Source organism: Varanus komodoensis, unplaced genomic scaffold (assembly GCF_004798865.1).
Source record: "Varanus komodoensis strain SLA01 unplaced genomic scaffold, ASM479886v1 scaffold41, whole genome shotgun sequence".
Taxonomy (NCBI): Eukaryota; Metazoa; Chordata; class Lepidosauria; order Squamata; family Varanidae; genus Varanus; species Varanus komodoensis.
In genome coordinates, this window is record NW_025335954.1 from 4,942,352 (window position 1) to 4,960,019 (window position 17,668).

General features: G+C 46.8%; 2 protein-coding genes across 8 annotated transcripts in view; one reads left to right on the forward strand and one right to left on the reverse strand.

The window, feature by feature from the left end:
- Positions 1 to 7,904, forward strand: part of ZNF740 (zinc finger protein 740) — a 29,414-nt gene extending 21,510 nt beyond the window's left edge. For all 5 annotated transcript variants that reach the window (XM_044443136.1, XM_044443138.1, XM_044443134.1 and 2 more), the window contains one exon: positions 2,517 to 7,904. In XM_044443136.1, the coding sequence (XP_044299071.1) occupies positions 2,517 to 2,606 (90 nt within the window). In that variant the 3' untranslated portion in view covers positions 2,607 to 7,904. The remainder of the gene's footprint in view (positions 1 to 2,516) is intronic.
- A 641-nt stretch (positions 7,905 to 8,545) lies between these two features.
- Positions 8,546 to 17,668, reverse strand: part of ITGB7 (integrin subunit beta 7) — a 39,926-nt gene continuing 30,803 nt past the window's right edge. For all 3 annotated transcript variants that reach the window (XM_044443131.1, XM_044443129.1, XM_044443130.1), the window contains 5 exons: positions 16,464 to 16,681; positions 15,781 to 15,997; positions 13,936 to 14,141; positions 11,401 to 11,558; positions 8,546 to 10,020 (listed from right to left, as the gene is read on the reverse strand). In XM_044443131.1, coding sequence (XP_044299066.1) covers positions 9,961 to 10,020; positions 11,401 to 11,558; positions 13,936 to 14,141; positions 15,781 to 15,997; positions 16,464 to 16,681 — 859 coding nt within the window. In that variant the 3' untranslated portion in view covers positions 8,546 to 9,960. The remainder of the gene's footprint in view (positions 10,021 to 11,400; positions 11,559 to 13,935; positions 14,142 to 15,780; positions 15,998 to 16,463; positions 16,682 to 17,668) is intronic.

Here is a 17,668-nt window from a genome sequence, read left to right on the forward strand (position 1 = left end):
ACTGTCGCCCTGCCTATTTAACTTATATGCAGAGCACATCATGAGATAGGTGGGCCTAGATGAATCACCAGTTGGAATTAAGATTGCTGGGAGAAATATCAACAACCTCAGATATGCAGATGATACCACTCTCATGGCAGAAAGTGAAGAGGAACTAAAGAGCCTCTGGATGCGGGTGAAGGAGGAGAATGCAAAAGTTGGCTTGAAACTCAACATTAAGAAAACTAAGGTCATGGCATCCGGTCCTCTCACTTCCTGGCAAATAGATGGGGAAGAAATGGAGGTAGTGACAGATTTTATTTTCCTGGGCTCCGAGGTAACTGCAGACAGGGACTGCAGCCAAGAAATTAAAAGACGCTTGCTCCTGGGGAGGAAAGCTATGGCAAATCTAGACAGCATACTAAAAAGCAGAGACATCACCCTGCGAACGTAAGTGCATATAGTCAAGGCTATGGTTTTCCCAGTTGCAATGTATGGTTGCGAAAGCTGGACCATAAGGAAGGCTGAGCACCAAAGGATTGAAGTCTTTGAATTGTGGTGCTGGAGGAGACTCCTGTGAATCCCTTGGACCGCAAGGCGATCAAACCAGTCAGTGCTAGAGGAGAGCAACCCTGACTGCTCTTTAGAAGGCCAGATCCTGAAGATGAAACTCAAATACTCTGGCCACCTAATGAGAAGGAAGGACTCCCTGGAGAAGAGCCTAATGCTGGGAACAATAGATGGCAAAAGAAGAAGGGGATGGCAGAGGATGAGGTGGCTAGATGGGGTCACTGAAGCAGTCGGTGTGAGCTTCATTGGACTCCGGGGGATGGTGGAGGACAGGAAGGCCTGGAGGAATGTTGTCCATGGGGTTGCGATGGGTTGGACATGACTTCAGACTAACAACAACAACAAGAAGACCTACCAAGTCATTCTTTTAGGTAATGGGCACAAAGAGCCTAATCTAAAACATACCTAGATTTTCAACTTCACACCTCATACATTTTTTTCTATAAAGCAAGGCTTTCCTGGGGCATAAATGCACCCTAGAATCTCTCTAGGAGTAACTTTGTGAGGTACTGTTATATCTCAGATGATACCCACAGTGGAACCAAAGAAGGCTCAATACCATCTTGTTCTCTTTTAAAACTAAAATTCTTAGCTAAAACCTGGAGCGAATAGAGTTAAAATCCATTGAGGGAAACTTGTGCTGTGATATCTTAAAGTTTGCAGGCCAAACCATTGTTAAACACAAGAAAAAGTGAATGAGCCTAGCATTGTTATGTAGATTTTCTTGTTTAGAATTTCCTCAGAAAGGATTAAACTTTAAATTTGCTGTACTTGCTCATAACTGAAAACCATTCTTATCTTGCTGGAAACCTCCTGGGGGGAAATTTCAATCACAATGATTTTCAGATGCAGCATTTTTTCTTGCCTGAAGCACTTCCATCTGGGGTTAAAAACGACTTCAAATGCAACTAGTGCTAATTTTTTTGTAAAGATGGGAAGTTAAACCTCTTTCTGCCAGTAACTAACCCTTGGAAGGGCATTTCAAGATTTAGAATAGGGGGAAAACTGCACTAACATGAATAGTCCCATCAAACGATTGGTGGTGAGGAGCAGAGGGACCATTTGGAGGACACCAGAGAGCCAAATTTGGCCCCAGGGCTGAGGTTTCCCCTGCCTGAGCTACTGCATGATGGCATGGAATATGTAACTACTCATGGAACCTTAAACTATTTACATTCCAGCTTCTGAGGCGAAGGAGAGATTGTCACTTTAGGCACAGTTTCGATCTCTTGCAGTGCAGGCCAAGGACCTGGAAGTGGTTCCAAGGGGAAAGCTGCAGGACCGAGAGCTGAGAGGCAACAAGGCTGAAGAAAGACTGTAAAGCAGGAGCTGGGCTGTGAAAAAGAGTCTGAAGGAATGGTAGGGTTTGAGGAAACGGGGAGCAGCGGCAAGAAGCAGTTTTGAAGAAAAGCTTACTATGAGCAGGGACTGCTTGCTATGGTCTGCGGGGAGAGAGGAGAGCTTGCAAGGTGGCTAAAGAAAGTGGGGCAAAGTTGGCAATAGGCTGAAATGCTGGAGCAGAAGGAACAGTTGGTGGTGGAGGCATAAAAGACGGGCAGGGTAGGGCTGGGGCAATACTACAGTCAGGGCAGGAGAGGCAGGAAGGGCTGGGCTATATTAGTGAAAAAGACACAGGCAGACAGAGGAGACATCCCACCAGGCAGCCTGGTAGTTGCAGCTCCATCTGGCAGCTCAGAATTGGGATCCGCCATGTCAAATGCCAGGCTGGACATGGGTGGCTGAATTTCCCACATCATTTGAAGCGATCAGCTTGCACTTTGGTTTGCAGGCGTTTCATTCAGACGCAGCATTTTTCCATGGTTAAGGAAAACAAACCACAGTTAAGAACTATGCCTGATGAGTACTGGATTCCCAACTTGCCCTTGAAAACCCTGCATGGACTCTATGGTATTGCTTCCTTCCATAGGCCACTCCTGAGATGCTTCTTGCCTCTCTTTTCCTTTCAGAGCTTCTCCAGGACAGACCGGCTGCTGAGACATAAGCGAATGTGCCAAGGTTGCCCCAGCAAAGCATCCGACTCACAGCTGCTACTTTAGGGGTAGGCCAGGAAGGGGTATTTAGAAAGAGATGGGAAGCCAGCAGGATTCTCTGGGTCCCTTTGTTCATTGTTTTGGTTTTTGCGCTTGTGTTTGCCCACTTGGCCTACCCCCGTGGCAGGCGTATAGCTGAGCAGAGCACAGACTTTGAGACAAGGTCTTGACACTGTAAATAAATTGAGGATGAACTGTGGCTGGCTCTCAGCCAGCAGAAGTCTCTTGCGGTTGTGGATAAACTTTGGGTGCGTGCTTTGTTTTTGTTGAAGACATCACCATTTGCCTCCGGAAAGGCTTTGAGAGAATGGCTGGGCCTCCTTGCTGCAAGTTCTCATGATGAAGTTCAGAGCTCTTGATTGGCGTATGATATGCCTGCTTGCCCAACCTTTGGGCCTATGAAGATGGGAGAAGAACAGGCAAATCATTTTGTTTTTTTAAAGCGTAATTAAAAAAGAGAAAATAATCAAGCACCAGACTGTTTTACAGAGCCAGCACTCAAACGCAACGGATATCAGAGACTGGTTATCAGCAGAAAAAGGAATCTTCCAGGTGTCATGGGAGTCCATCTCATCTGAACTTTGATATGAGGTCTGCAGGACCTTTCTTATTTTCTACAGTCTCTGGGTTTGTGGTTAAGTTCCTTTTGTGACCTTTAGGTTTCAAGAAACAAGATGTGGAAAGTGTGGTCTATCTGATAGGAGCCTGTAGAAGTTCACCTTCCATTTGTTACCACTGCAAGATCCAAGACATGATGCTGATGAGCTCCGACTGGTTGGAAGAACACATCTGGCTACTTCCAGTGAAGGAAGGAACTTCTGATTTTTTTATCAGAAATTACTCCTGTCTCCCTTCCCTTCCAGATATTCAGACATGCAGAATCCATGTATGCAAAGTTACTGCTCTTGTCCAATGTGAATTCTCTTTTTCCTAGTGAAATGAGATGGCTGTAGTCCAGGGTCACAATCTTAAGGTCTTCCTCTGGTGGTATGGAGCAATAATTTTGGGGGGGGTTGCATGAAGAAAGAATTCAGACCTCTATATGAACCTAAGAACTAGACATTTGGGGACCAAGGACCAGCATGCCCTCGATTATTAAATCAGTTTATGCTACCTTGAGCCAGACAAAGTCTTATGTCTGTCTTAGGAAAACCATGACCCAAGAGAGTGAAAGATCTTTGATTACTCTTACCCACTTAGCTGAAACTGAAAAAGAAATTTCTTTCCAAAAGAATATGCAATTCTGTCCAAAGTTGTTTTCTCTGCAACCAAGAGTAAGACATCTGTACAGTAAACATAACTCTCCAAATACCTGGCATTCATAAAGGGGTGTCTCTGTGTGTAGGGATGGGTGGCCACCTGATCCTACCCCATAATTTGTCCCGTAAGCAGGATTTCCCCTCTCCTTCCACCCATCCTGACATCTTCTTCCCACTCATCTAGTGCTACAAGCCAGGTTTGGAGACCAGTATCAGTAGAAGATTTGCTTTCCCTGGAGTTCATGTTGCACAGAGAGGAGGAAAGAAAGAATGCACACACTGTTGCAAGCTTAAGTGTCCCGTCTCCACACCAGTGTGTGCTGGAAAGGTTCTTGCAAATAGGGGAGGACCTATTGATTTTAGGTGATCTAAAATCAGTAGTTTTCTCCAAAAGTACAGCCCCCTGGTGTGTACCAGCAACAGGTGCTGCTTTACTGCAGGAGCTGAGCTAAAACACAACACTTACTAACTTGGAGAGATCATATTTTATTACACCCTTGGTAATTTCCTCAAAGACTGTCTCCTGGGTGTACTTTGTTTCTTAGACCCTCTTGTACCTGATTCCTCATTGGAGCACTATATGGGAGATTTTTTAAAAAAATACTAATAATTAAGCATTTTTACTTATCATGCTTGATAGCCTATCATGTGGCTTCCAATGACTTTCAGTCCAGGGAGCTGTCCAGCTCCACACCTGCTTAATGTTGTGGTTTCAGATGTTCCCAGTTTATGAGAGGACCCCCTCCCCCATTTGAAGGAGTTTGAATACGGTTTGGCCCTCTGGATAGGTAAAATGGCAAGTGGAACAGAAGGAACCATAGGTCCAGTGGTCCTGATGCATGGTGAGCAGTATGCTGAATTTTAAAACTGTTTCCGACCTTACTGGTTGCTTCTCTGATCAGGTGTTGAAGCAGATCCAAGAGAGAACTTTTCAAGTTCTTTTTTTCCTCCTTTGTGTATAGTAGGACAGCCAGTGTTGTTTCACTCCCCCTCCCCCTTTAAATAGGTCAAATGGGGAAATTACCCCATTTTAGCTGAAATTAGTAACATCGCCTTTTGTTCAGCTTTTCTTTGTACTGAATGATTAGGATGCCTGATTTTAGTGTAACTGCAGATTGTAGCCTTTTGCTATTTTGGTGAGCCACCAAAGGTTAAAGAAAGTGGGCATACGAGCACAAGTATTGGCCGATCCAGTGTGTTTTCTATGTATTTGTGGTGTAGAAGGCTGGAGAACCAGCACACTTTAATCTGTAAACTTATTTGTTCAGAAGTTTTTCCCCTGTGAAGAACCATTATATACAAAACAGTCTGAAATGCACTGGTTCAGTAAATAATTGTTCTCATTTACCACCTTGTGCTTTTACCCTTGGCCTTTTCAGAGTTGCTGTTTTGTTGGATACTGTTTTGGTGGGATAAGCCAAAAAAAAAAAGAGTCATGAAGAAATTGAAGGTCTTTAGAAAAAGTTTTTTGTTTTGGTTTTTTTGAGAGAGAGAGAGCACAACCATATGGCTTTCTTGCAACTTTTTGGGACCTCCTTTCCTCAAACAAAAGCAGAGAATTGTGAGTTAGAAAATACCTCGTGCCACAGTTCCAGGGGGAAGCAGCAGTGTGTTAAATTTAGACAGGCTTGCTCAAACAGGAAAAGCCTCTTAATCAAACACCAGGCAATGCTGTGCTGCCCTTTTCTGGTTAATCCTCTGGCATTGATCCATGGGTAATTGAGACATAGCATTACAAAGCCTCTCCAGTGTTGCTGGTCACTTCCCTGTTCAGCTGACTGGATGTCTAGCTCTCCAGAGTGAACTGCCTGCCTTGTGCTGCCAGGTCACTCGTGTGCCAGACAGGGCAACGACCCGCCATTGCTTAGATCCCTTGGAAGCACGTGTGACTTCTGCTGTACAGACCAGATTTTTGGTGGGACTGCCTGCCCTCCAAACTGCTGCTTGTAGGAAATGGGGAGGCTGTTAACATTGTATGTTCTCCTGTTACCCTTGGCCAATGTGGCCTTGATCTAGTTTTCATTCAGCAGGCCAACAAAAGAGCACTGTTCTTGTTCTGGCTGATACGTGATAGAGCGCTGCCTCGGCTCTGTGATCAGCCCTCTCTGCTCTCTTAGGAGCTTGAAGGCATGGAAATAGTTTACACCAAATGTTGACGCGCACGTGATTTTTGCAGCTGAGGTTTTTCTCAGAACCTGGCTGGTATGTAGAAAGGAAGGGATAAGGGAGAAGGCAAACAGACGGCATAGCTCATTGGGTAAGTAGGTAGGACGTCACTTCTTTTCATCTGGCACCCATCTTGGCATGCAGCCAGCTTGCAGTGCCTCTGCTGCTGCAGATCACCCGTTCCACTTGATCCCAGTGAATCAGTGAATTGTTTGCAAGGCGGGATGCTCTGTACATGCACCTCTCATGTTCATGTGTTCTGTAAGGATGCTTTCTATAAATGGAGGTTGCAGACCTTTCAGGTGCGTAGGAACAAAATGCTTTGGGGAAGTACTGAAAAACCAGTCCCCTTTGTTTAAGGGACTTCACTTGGTTTCCATTTTTTGTTCTGGAGTGGGTAACTAGGGTAATTAACAGAATATCATGGTAAAGCTTTTTTCTAGGTGGTACTACTGAAAGAAATGCTGCCCTGCATGCAGAAATCTGGCATGTCAGGAGAAGAGGGTGCATCCTAAGCTCTCTAATGTAGTACTGGCAGGAAGCTCATTCTGATCTCTCCCAGTTAGTCCCTCTGTGAAGTGCTTTCATGAGTAAAGTGATTCAAGCACCTCAACATTGGTAATTTATACAGAATTTGTTGTCTGGCTGTTGGCAGGTAGTTTGCTCCCATGTAAATTATCAGCACCTAGAAAAAATGGTTTGTATCAACAGGAAATAATCCAAAATGAAATAATAGGGGCCATTGTTAAAAGGATTCTTTTTCTCACAAGAGAAAATTGACTAGAAACGGAAGTGAAACTTCATTAGAATTTCACTGTCACTGGGCCAGGTGCAAATGGCCAGCAGAGTTTTAAAATGACTTTTCTTTATTCAAATGATAGCACAGAGAGGCAGTTGTGTTGGAAGAAAGTTGTAATTTGACATGAGTTTAGAGAAGTAGGATTCACAAATGCTTACAGTCAAAAAAATGCTATGTGCTGTAGGTTCAGTCCTAATTTGAAATGTTTCTGATGGTGCTGATAGGGTTGCTAACTGAATGGGGATAGCTTGGCAATTCCATGTAGTCGTAGTATGTAGTAGTAGTGATAGTACTCGCTTGGAAATTGGGCTCTGCATAAACTATAACCTTTGTTCCCCTAGCATGGAGTATGTCCACACAGGCTTGTAACAAACACAGCCTGTGTTATGCAACATCTTCCTTTCCTGGGTGCTTTGGAAAAGCCAGTACTTTGCGAGTTGCGTGCTACGTCATGGGAACTATGGACCCAGCTTTTTTCCAATCTCAAGATGTTCTTTCTAATGATGAAGCATTAATGTACATTTGAGGGCAAGGCTTTTAAAGAGTGCAGTGGTCAGCTCTGCCCCTCCACCATCTTCCTCCTTGGAAGTTGCTGGCCATGTGTCAGTGGGCATGGTCTCGAAGGTGTTGGCACTTCCACTCTCTTGCCAGTGGCTGCTGCACAAGATGACCCTGTGATTCTTCATGCATGTGGCAGGGGAGCCTCAGGGTGCTTTCCTTATGGGTAGCGATTTTGCTGGCCTTAGTTTAGTAGTTTGGGTGAAGCAGCAGACATTAAGACGATCTGTTCATGCAGTTCACACTGGCTTTCACACACTCCTTCCAGTCACAGTAAGAGGAAGGAAAATTCTAGCACTTCAACCTGAACAGAGAATCTGAATTTGCCCATATTGTTACAGCCTCGTATCAAATTCTGACGGCTTATATATATTTTTTAAAAATGACCTTCCCTACCCTCCCTTTTAATTCACTTAATTTACTATGGGGGAGGGAGTTGCGATAGGGATATGTTACCCAAGGGCAGGATCACTTTTAAACTGTAGTTTTTATAAGATGTTATAAACTTGTATCTTTTTACCATTCGGTCTGCAGTCTGTTCCTTTTTGTGATCTATTTAGGATGCTGAAATAAAACCTGCTTTCTTCCCCCACCCCTACCCCTCAGTTCACTGCTTCTCATCTCAGATCTGTTAATTTGATTATTATGCATTCAGTGGACAGATCCTCACATTTTGCCACACAGTTGTCTGAGTGCCCGGGACACAGATCACACAACTGCGTTATGCAGAGAACTCCAACTGGGGGGCACCCAGGAAGGTGCATTCTTCAGAGTCAAGCCAGGGAAACATCCATTTCAGTATCATCTCTGCTGAGTTGCTGGGGCATGCCAGGATTCCAGGCAGGTCCCTTCCCCAGTCCTGCCTGGCTAAGATGGGGATGGACCGTGAGACCTTTGCCTGCTGTGCACATCCTCTGCCACTGAGCTTCAGGCAGCCCTTCCCTGAAAATTCTTGGAGGCTCCCTTTGATTTCTAAGACACAATGTCCAGGTGCTGTAATGTAAGAGGGGGCAGATGGAGAAAAGCTTAGTCCTGCAGCACCATTTTGGAGGGCTGCCCACTACCCAGAAGAGGCTCCCATTTGTCTGAGAAGTCTGAGTCATTCAGTCTGGACAAGGTAACCTGGTTCTGTTTTATTAAAACTCACAAAGATAACCTGGATCTGTTACCTTTAAAATGCTTTTTTAATTCATTATACTTCCGGACCACTCTATAACTGGGCTGACTGGTAATTTAGACATATCATATACAAAGGACAATGATAAAAGCTACAGTGTCAGCGTGACCATGAATTCATGAGCTTCCTGACTCAGAAATGACTCCTATATGTTGGGGAGCCTGAGAACCATTGGGGAGGTGGGGGTAGAAATCCTCAAGATCAACGTTAAGACCAGCTCAGGCATGGAGACTGATAGGCAGAATCCCAGGGGGGAAGGATGAGTTGAACTGCATGGCATGCATGCAGTTGCTAGCCACTACAGCCACTCAGCCTGTACCTGGAAGTGTGCTGGGGACTGGCCATCATGAGACCCTCAAGGGGTGTCACTGCTGGAAATGGAAAACCAAACTGGAATGACCTGGGCCTGCTGTGCTACGGCAGCTTTCCCAAACCTGGCACCAATGTCATCTGGAGGTGCTCAGCTCTATGAAGGCAATTGCATGTTCCAGTAATTCGCAGCCTGTGGTCTGGTCAAGAGAATCCACAGCACTTCGCTCCAGCAGAACCTGGTTACTGCTTCTCTGATTCACTGCACTAGCCTTCTTCCAGTCAGCCCCTGCTTGCTGTTAGCAGTGGTCACCCTGTTTCTACAGCAGGTACGACTGGATAATTATCCTATAGAATTACCTGCCTCAAAGGGGGAGCACCCAGAAGAATGATTCAGTGAAAGAAACCCAAGGAGTGGTTTCTTTCTGGAAGTGGGTCATCCTTGTTCACATACCACTGATTTGGGGAGACGGGGGGCTTGAGAATCCAAATGAAACATTGTCAGAAAGCTTTTAGTTTGAGATAGCAAGAGCCACTGGGGAAATGAGTTTCATATGGTTCAGATGCCATTTGCCATATTTGGGGTGATCTTGTTTCTGTCCTGTGAAGTATAGGTCAAACTTTTTTTTAATTACCTATGAAATTTAGAGAAATTGGGTCTGTGCATGAGCCACATTTTTCTGGGTCCTATTTTTGCATTAAACTAGCAGCAGGAAAGCAGGTGGTCTGGTGAGATTTCCATGCATGTTTCTGCCAAAAATAGCCATTTTTGTTCAAGAAAAACCACATGAGTTTGTGAGATTTGTATGAGATATACAGGTCCTGTTAAAATGATACGTTTTTCCAATGCTGGTTTTCATACATTCCATTGGCAGTTTAAAAAAATGCACAAATTGGATCCATCTTGTCAACTGAAGTCTCTGAGCTTGCTCACCCTGCACAGCAGGTGGATCCAAAGCCGGAGTCTGAGGGGGTTCCTGAGGAAATCCAACAGGTTTCCACCCAACCCCCACCACAGATTTCTCACATCCCTGCAGCAGGCTAAGGACTCTCACACACAGCTCTCTCTGCAGAGGCTGTGTTTGCTGTGCATTAATTGAATTTGGGGTTGATAAATGTGGTGGTGGCTTCCCGGAACAGCGGGTTGTTCGCCTACAAAAGAAATGCAAAGAAGTCAGTAATTCCAAGAGGTATTAGTGCTACAACTGCAGATGGAGTGACCAGTGCGGTACAGCTCCCTTGGTTGTACACTGAAGGGCACTAAAACACGCTGAAGATCATGATGCAACTTGTCCATATCCATCAGCAGGTGAAGTTGCTTGCTTTGTTCTGTAACTGGTGGTTCTGGACTTACTTGAGCTGCAGTACCACTTGGCAAATCCAGTTTCTTTTTCAAATATCCTTTATGTACCTTATGGATTATACATCTAATCTAATACTAAACTGGAGAAGACAATAATGCTAGACAAAGCTGAAGGCAGAAGAAGAGGAGAAAAACCAAACATTGATTCCATAAAGGAATCCACAGCCTTGCATTACAGGAGCCGAACTGAGGACATTTTAGAGGGCTTGCATTCAAAGGGTCACCGTAAATCAATGACATCTTGGCAGCAACAACAAAACAAATGAACTAAATTATATATAGCCAATAAGAATTTTTTTTGGAATTTGCACACACACACACACACCACCCATTATAAGCATTTATACATTTAAATGACCATCAAATTTAAATAGAATATGATCAGTAAAAAAAATCTTATCAATTGAATTGTCCCTTAATTTCATAAAAAGAATGAAAGGCGAGCAGCTAATACTGCATTTTCAGTTTTTTTATTTGCTGCCTTCCAACATTTCTTCTGTCTCATTTTCCAAGCTCTTACCTATTCTCTAAGGAAGTGGAGATGTTTCTTCAGGTTTGAGTGACTCAAAAGTCCTACTGTAATTAGTAAGTTCCAAGTAACACTTTAATCTGATGCAAATTCCTCTAAAGGCACATTCCTTTTTTTAAAGACAGTCCTTAAATGCATATTTGAACTAATGGGAGCTAGGGTAGAGGAAGAAGAATCTTGTTGATTTCTCTTTTCCTTGGTTTCTCATGTTTCCAATATTATATATGCTTTGTTTTGAACTTTGAGAGTTTCTCCAATCTTCATTTCATCCTGAACCTTGTTGATAAAATTCATTTTTGTGCCGAGCGATACATAAACTTCTGTATGCATTTTTTCCTAACGCACAACTGAAGAACTCAATCACAAAATTCAGAAAATTGCAAATTTTAAAGGGTAACTGAGTTTCAATGGCTGGAAAGTATAAAAGTTTGCCAAATTTACTGCAGTTGTGACCTTGTTCTCGTCTCCTATTTCAACAGTATGCTATGGAATTAGTTGCTTAGGTGGATAGAACTGAGTCATTTCCTAAGCAAATATGGAAAAGGCAGAATCCAGACCTTCAGAATGACCAACGGCACAACTAGTCTGTCCCATAAGTGCAATCTTAACCCGTTTGGCCAAGGAAGATGGGAGCACTGACCTTGTCCCATTGGAGCTTTTCCAACTCCTTTTCAAAGCGCTTGAACTCCCTCCGGTCCTGCACCTCCACAATGCCACGGTACAGCACCATGATGGACAAGCCTGCTAACACAAGGCCCAGCACCAACCACAGCACCAGGTTGACCGTCTGTGTCGTACCTGGCAGCGTGGGAGAAAGGTGGTGAGATGGAGTCTGCAAGGTGGCCTCCTCTACTCTGAGGAAGCTACTGCCCTCCCCCACCAATATTTTCTTGAGCTCCCCTCCCCCACTATCGAGGCGCACATTGGCTTCATTCCAAATTTGCGCTGGATCCACTGCATTGACAGAAGTGGGTGTTCCAGTCCTCCTTCGCACAGCAGCCCCCTGAAAATGCTGCTCTGGAAGATCTTGGTGAGCAGAGTAGGACACAGGCAAAAATGGTGCCTGGGACAGGGCACATCTGCTCACAGAAGGCAGAGCCTGGATCCAATCCACTTCTCCCATTCAGGATGCACACCCAGCTCCTCCTCCTCTGCAGGGTTCAGGATACCTTCTTCCTTATACCTGTACCAAGATTCAAACTTCCTCAGTTTTCCCCATTTCCTTCAAGGTTGGAAGTATCTCCTGCTACAGGACTTCTACAATGGCCCATTAGTTTTATAAGAGCCCTGCTGAATATTGCTAAAACTAGTTCTCGGATGAGGATCAATGCAGCCACTTTGTGAATTCTCCTCTGGGCAAGGCCAGGGGGGCTGTCACAGTGAGTTGGTGGGCTTCAGCCTTTGCCTACGTGCCACTGCAAATACACGCTTCCCCCTTCTGCATTCTGAAGCAGCCCGGTTGTGAGAGGGCTGCACTCTGCTTTTCTGAGATCTGTAAGCTTGCCTGAGACGCCTCACTGGACTGTACCACTTCACAGCGTGCGTGGGAGATTGCCCATTCGAACATTCAAAAATTCTCCCCACTGACACATCCACCACCAGCACATGGGTGAGATGGCTTCCCAGTGCAATCCTATGAATGTGTGCTCAGAAGTAACTCTCAATGAGTATGGTGGGACTTGCTCTCAAGGAAGCTTGTCTGGAATTGTGCTGCAAGACCTCCTTTCTTAAGTGCCGAAGTTTCATGCAGTCTTGCAAGGCAGCTGCTGCCAGCAACTCTGGTGCTGGCACGGGCGGACTGGTGGCCTCTTTTGTGTCAGGAAGAGCAGAGAGAGGAAGGGGAGAGACTTGCAAAGGCCTTCTAGCCTCACTGCCCTGCCCCTGCAGAGAGGTCTACAGAAGCCGACAGAAGAACAGGGCTTGGTGCTGGCTGTGATTTCCCATCTGTATACCTGGCAGTTTCCATTCAGTCACACCGAGCTTGGGACAGAAACTTATTTGGCCTCTGGAGGCTTGGTTCCTTAGGTGATGCCACGACTTACTCGCTCAGTCTCTCTCTCCATCATCCTTCCAAGGAACTCAAGGCAGCTTATATCATTCTCCTCCTCCTCCTCCTCCTCCTCTCTCAATCTGATCCTCATAACAACAACCCTGTTAGGCAGGCTGGGCTAAGAGTCTGCAGCTGGCTGAAGGTCACCCAGTGGGCGCCATGGCCAAGTGGGGACCAGCACCCAGACTGCCTGAGTCACTGCCCCATGCTCTTAACTACTACGCCACACTAACTTAACTTGTTTACTTCAGCCTGACATGCGGCCACAGACAAAGGAGATCAGCAACGGATGCCGTCCTCCGGGAACCCTCTGTGAAGGAAATTAGGAGGGTAAGTACTCGGAGGAGGGCTTTCTCTGCGGTGGCGCCCCATCTATGGAATGCGCTCCCCAGAGAGGTCCGCCTGGCGCCGTCGTTATTTGTTTTTTGGCACCAGGCGAAGACCTTTTTATTTAAAACTTATTTTAATTGTTAAATTATTTAATTAATAGGATTTAAAATTTTTAGCTGAGACTGCACTGGGGGTTTTTTAACAATTTTTTAAAATTGTTATATTGTTATTATTTAAGTATTTATGTATTTATGCATCCTTTGTGAGCCGCCCCGAGGCTTTGTTGCAATGGGGGCAGCATAGAAATGTTTTAAAGAAAGAAAGAAAGAAAGAAAGAAAGAAAGAAAGAAAGAAAGAAAAGAAAGAAAAAGGAGTCTGGGTGGATCAGAATGTGGACCTGCCTGGTGCAGCACCTTGTGTCCAGCAGTGGCCCAGCAGAAGCCCACAAGTGGCTCTCAGAGCGAAAGGCTCCCCTGCCCACCCTTTCTTCCTGCCACAGGCCAAGGCCCAGGCTCCAGCGGGGGCCCACTGGCAGCACCGTCCTGAAGTTGCTCCTCCCCCCGCCGCCCTGCCACAGCCTTGTTCTTGTGGCCCAGCCCCTGACTCAGACACTGCGGGTGGCGAGAGGAAAGAGCGGGAGGCGCCTCAGCCTGCCAGGTCCCGTCAATCCGGCAAGCGGCAGCGGGGCAGAAAGGAGCAGGTGGCAAGGGTGGTGAGCAGGCGGCTGCCCTGAGGAAGGACGGTCTTGCCGGGGGCCCCATGAGGCCTAGGACCAAGTTGCTCGTTGCCACTCACCCTCTTTGCGGCTCACTGTCAGCGTGACGCCGCCAGTCTCATCCGTCTCGATGAGGAAGATGAGGAGGCTGCTGCCTTTCATCGGCATCTGGCACCACCCCTCATGCGTGCTGGCTGCAGGCACGACCTGCACCGTCTGGCCACAGGAGGCGCTGCAATTCGCACTCAGCTGCCCGGTCCCGAAGGCCTTGCACTCTGCGCAGTCCCTGCAAGTGTACAGAGAGCATGTCTTCCCCAGCGCTTTTGCCCACAGTCACAGTCCCATTCCCATCCCAGCGCTAGGAAAGAAGTCTTTGGCCACTCGAGCAGGGATGCCTGGTCTACCTGAGGTCCAGGTAGCGAAGCCTGGCCAGAAGCAGGTGAGTGTTCCTGTTGTCTGGACGAAGGTGCAAATGGGCCACAGGTGGGCTCTGTTCACTTTTTGGACTTGCTGTAAGGGACATCTCCATAAGGTTGCACAGGACTGACGAAATACAGAGGGATGGATCCTGACCTAGTCTTTTGTAAATTCGGTTCCACTGGAACTTTGTGGATTGTCAGGTGCCATTTGTCCTGCTCTCTGCTCATTGGTGGAACTTGATTTTGTAAAGATGTGTTCATATACATTTGCACTAGTGCAAATTTGCACTTCTGAAAATGCACAAATTCCTACATTTTCGCGCCTTAAGTCTATAGGGGACTATTTTCTATTTTCAGCCCTTTAAAAAACATTATTTTGCGTTGACTGCATTTTCATGCAATTACAGAATTACAGAAAGTTTTTTTGAAAATCCACAAGTCATTGGAATCTGTGCTACTTGGAAAAATTGATCTGCTGTGGGATTCATGAGTTAGATTCACAAAAATCCAGACTCAGTTGAATCCATTGCAAATGTCTTCAGTATCTTTACTCTGAGCAGATCCACTGAGATCACTGATACTTAAGTAATGACTAAGTTAATTCCCAATAATTTCAGTGGGTCAAAATCTAAATCTGGATCTGACCCAGACAGCATAGTCATTGCTTTGACGAAGAGAATTAATTGGCAGGCTTTCTACTGCCACAGCGCTGTCACCACGGAGGTTAGACTATACCAGTACAGCATGGCTCACTAGAAATAAAATCCTTCTACTCTAGGGACCATCAGGTAGTTGTGCGCTGTTTTATTCTTCAACACAGAGGGCTGGCTTCAGGATTTGTCTCAGTTGCTTAAATTTTGTGGCTCCTCTCTACCTCACCTGGCAGATTCTTCTGACCCTCAGTGTAGCATTTTCAGATCACTGGAGGGAATGCCATGGGGAGGAGAAGGTGGGGCAGTCTGCTTCCCACAGCCCAGTGGCATGTTCCTTCACCCGGATCCAACCCTGAGTTAGCTGAGTTATTTGAACAGGGCCCATGCACACAGTGGGCTCAGCAGATACCTTAGGGTTGGATCCTGAAAGACACTGCTGCCAGAACAGGACTTCTGCACCCACCCCACCCGCCTGCTCTCTGCAACACCCCACATGCCCTCCAAATCTCCTTGCAGTCCTGCAGAGCAGATATGGGCAGCATACGAAGACTCGCAGGCAAAGGACAGGACCCAGAGGCCTTATCCCACCACTGGTATCCCTCTGCTGGTGGAATGACAATTCTGGATCCAAACCTTCTGTTTTGTGCTCCCCTGTATTGCAATAGGTAGCAGACACATCAACTTCTACATGGGAGTCGCGTATTGCAGCCCCAATCGTACCATGAAAATACACAACTGCGGCTGCATAACAGAGGCTGAACAATTATGTATAATTACAAAGCAGGCCCCCTGCCCAGCACCCCATTGCAAAGAAGGTCAAGCCATCCCCAGCACTGGCCACTCCCCTACACACCTGTGCAGCTCGCAGGGTGTCTGGCAGTCCAGGCAGTGGCTGCAGTGGCTGCCAAACCAGCTGGGGTCGCACTGGCATCGGTTACACACGCAGCGCCCGTGACCGCTGCAGGTGGTGCCCTCCTGCACACACCCACTGGTGTCCAGGCTGCACTCGCAGGCACTCCCGGTGTAATTCGCGTCGCACTGGCAGGTGCCGCACCTGCATTGCCCATTGCCTGCCAGCAAGGAAAGAGGTCAGTCTGTGCTGTGGGTTTCCTTCGCAGCACTGATTCCGTCCCCAGATATATAGCTGCCCTGCATACCTCTGTCTTCTCATCATACCGATATTGCTCTTTTTAAAGGAAAAAAAGCAAGGCTGAAGAAAGGGACTCCTGTGCTCTGGAGCCCCATTCCATGCTTCCTCTGCAGTGCATTTCTGCAGTGTTGGGCTTTGCTAGCCAGCTTCCCATCTGAGCACACGGAGAGAACTCACGATGGCACCAGGATTGCACAAAGCCCCTCAGGCTGCAATTCCAAACACACCCAGGAGTGCGTCCCGTCCCGTTAAACTGAGCAGAACTTGCTTCTGAGTAGGATGTACAGAAGTGGACTGTCACTGTCATTCTTGCCCCACCGTTGCAGAACGCACCAGGTTAAACAAAAGTGGCAGCCCAACCCCTGGAAGGCACCACCTGATCTTACCTGCACAGAGCTGCCCATTGTGCCGGTGGCAGGCAGTGTTGTCGCAGTTGCAAAAGGGCCCGCTTGCTTGGCTGCTGCACTGGCACTTCCCGCACACACACTGGCCCTTCCCACTGCAGATGGGGCCCGTGTCATTCACATCTTGGCACGTGGCCTCTGGAGCCCCTGCCTTTTCTTGCTGGCACTCGCACAACCTTCCAACGTAGCCCTCCTGACAGCTGAAAGAGCGGAGAGGGGTGTGGAAGGAGGCTGAATGGGAGCTGCCAAGGGTTTGCCAGACCTCGTCTCTCACCGAATGCTTCCCGAGAGCTCCCTATCAGACCCCCACCAATGCATCTCCTCCTAGGCCCACTGACTGGACACCCATCTCCTCTTCCCTCAACAAACTTCCCCAGTTTCAGTCACTGGGAAGAGCAACCGAAACCATCAAACAGCTTAGAAGGCCTTCCTTGTGGAGAAAGCTTAAAGTATTCGCAATCAGGTTTTTTTTTCCCCAGGCAACTAATTTGGTGGCAGGGTTGAATGGAACTGGGAAACAGGAGCTAGAATTTTGAATCACAAGAACCAAAGATGAGATGGAGTAACTATTGTTTCTCTCATATAGTATCAGAATGTAGGGGATTGGACCCAAATGGAAGATGAATCAACCACACCGGCAGAAGTAGACTTCCCACGGCTGCACTCCCAGTGCCCTGAAAACACTACGCAGACCTCCTTGAGCAGAGCCTTTTCTTATGGAAAGCAGCTACTGAATTCAACCCAGGATCAGTTAATTTAAAATAGATACACAGTAGATTCCATGCCAAGGTGCAGGGGGAAGGACCACAGGAAGTCACAATGGCTACCAACATAGACAGCTTTTTTTAACGATTAGATCAGGGTGGCCAAAACACAACACACGAGCCCCAACAACCTCTTGAGGTCACCCAACACACCACTCAGATTCACAATGGCAAAGAAGCACCGATATGCCACTACAGGGCAAGCTAAGCCTTTGCGCGCATCCATTCACTACAATGGGGCAAGGGGCTGCCCACATGAGAACCAGAAGCCCCCGAACTCCCACAGTTGTCCACCCCTGGATTAGGTGGTTCTGGGTGGGGGGGACAGATCTGCCTACGGCCATTACCTACGAGCGTTAAATGGCATCTCCTGGCTCAGAGGAAGGCCACCTCCAAATATCCAGGGCAATCAACAGGGACTAC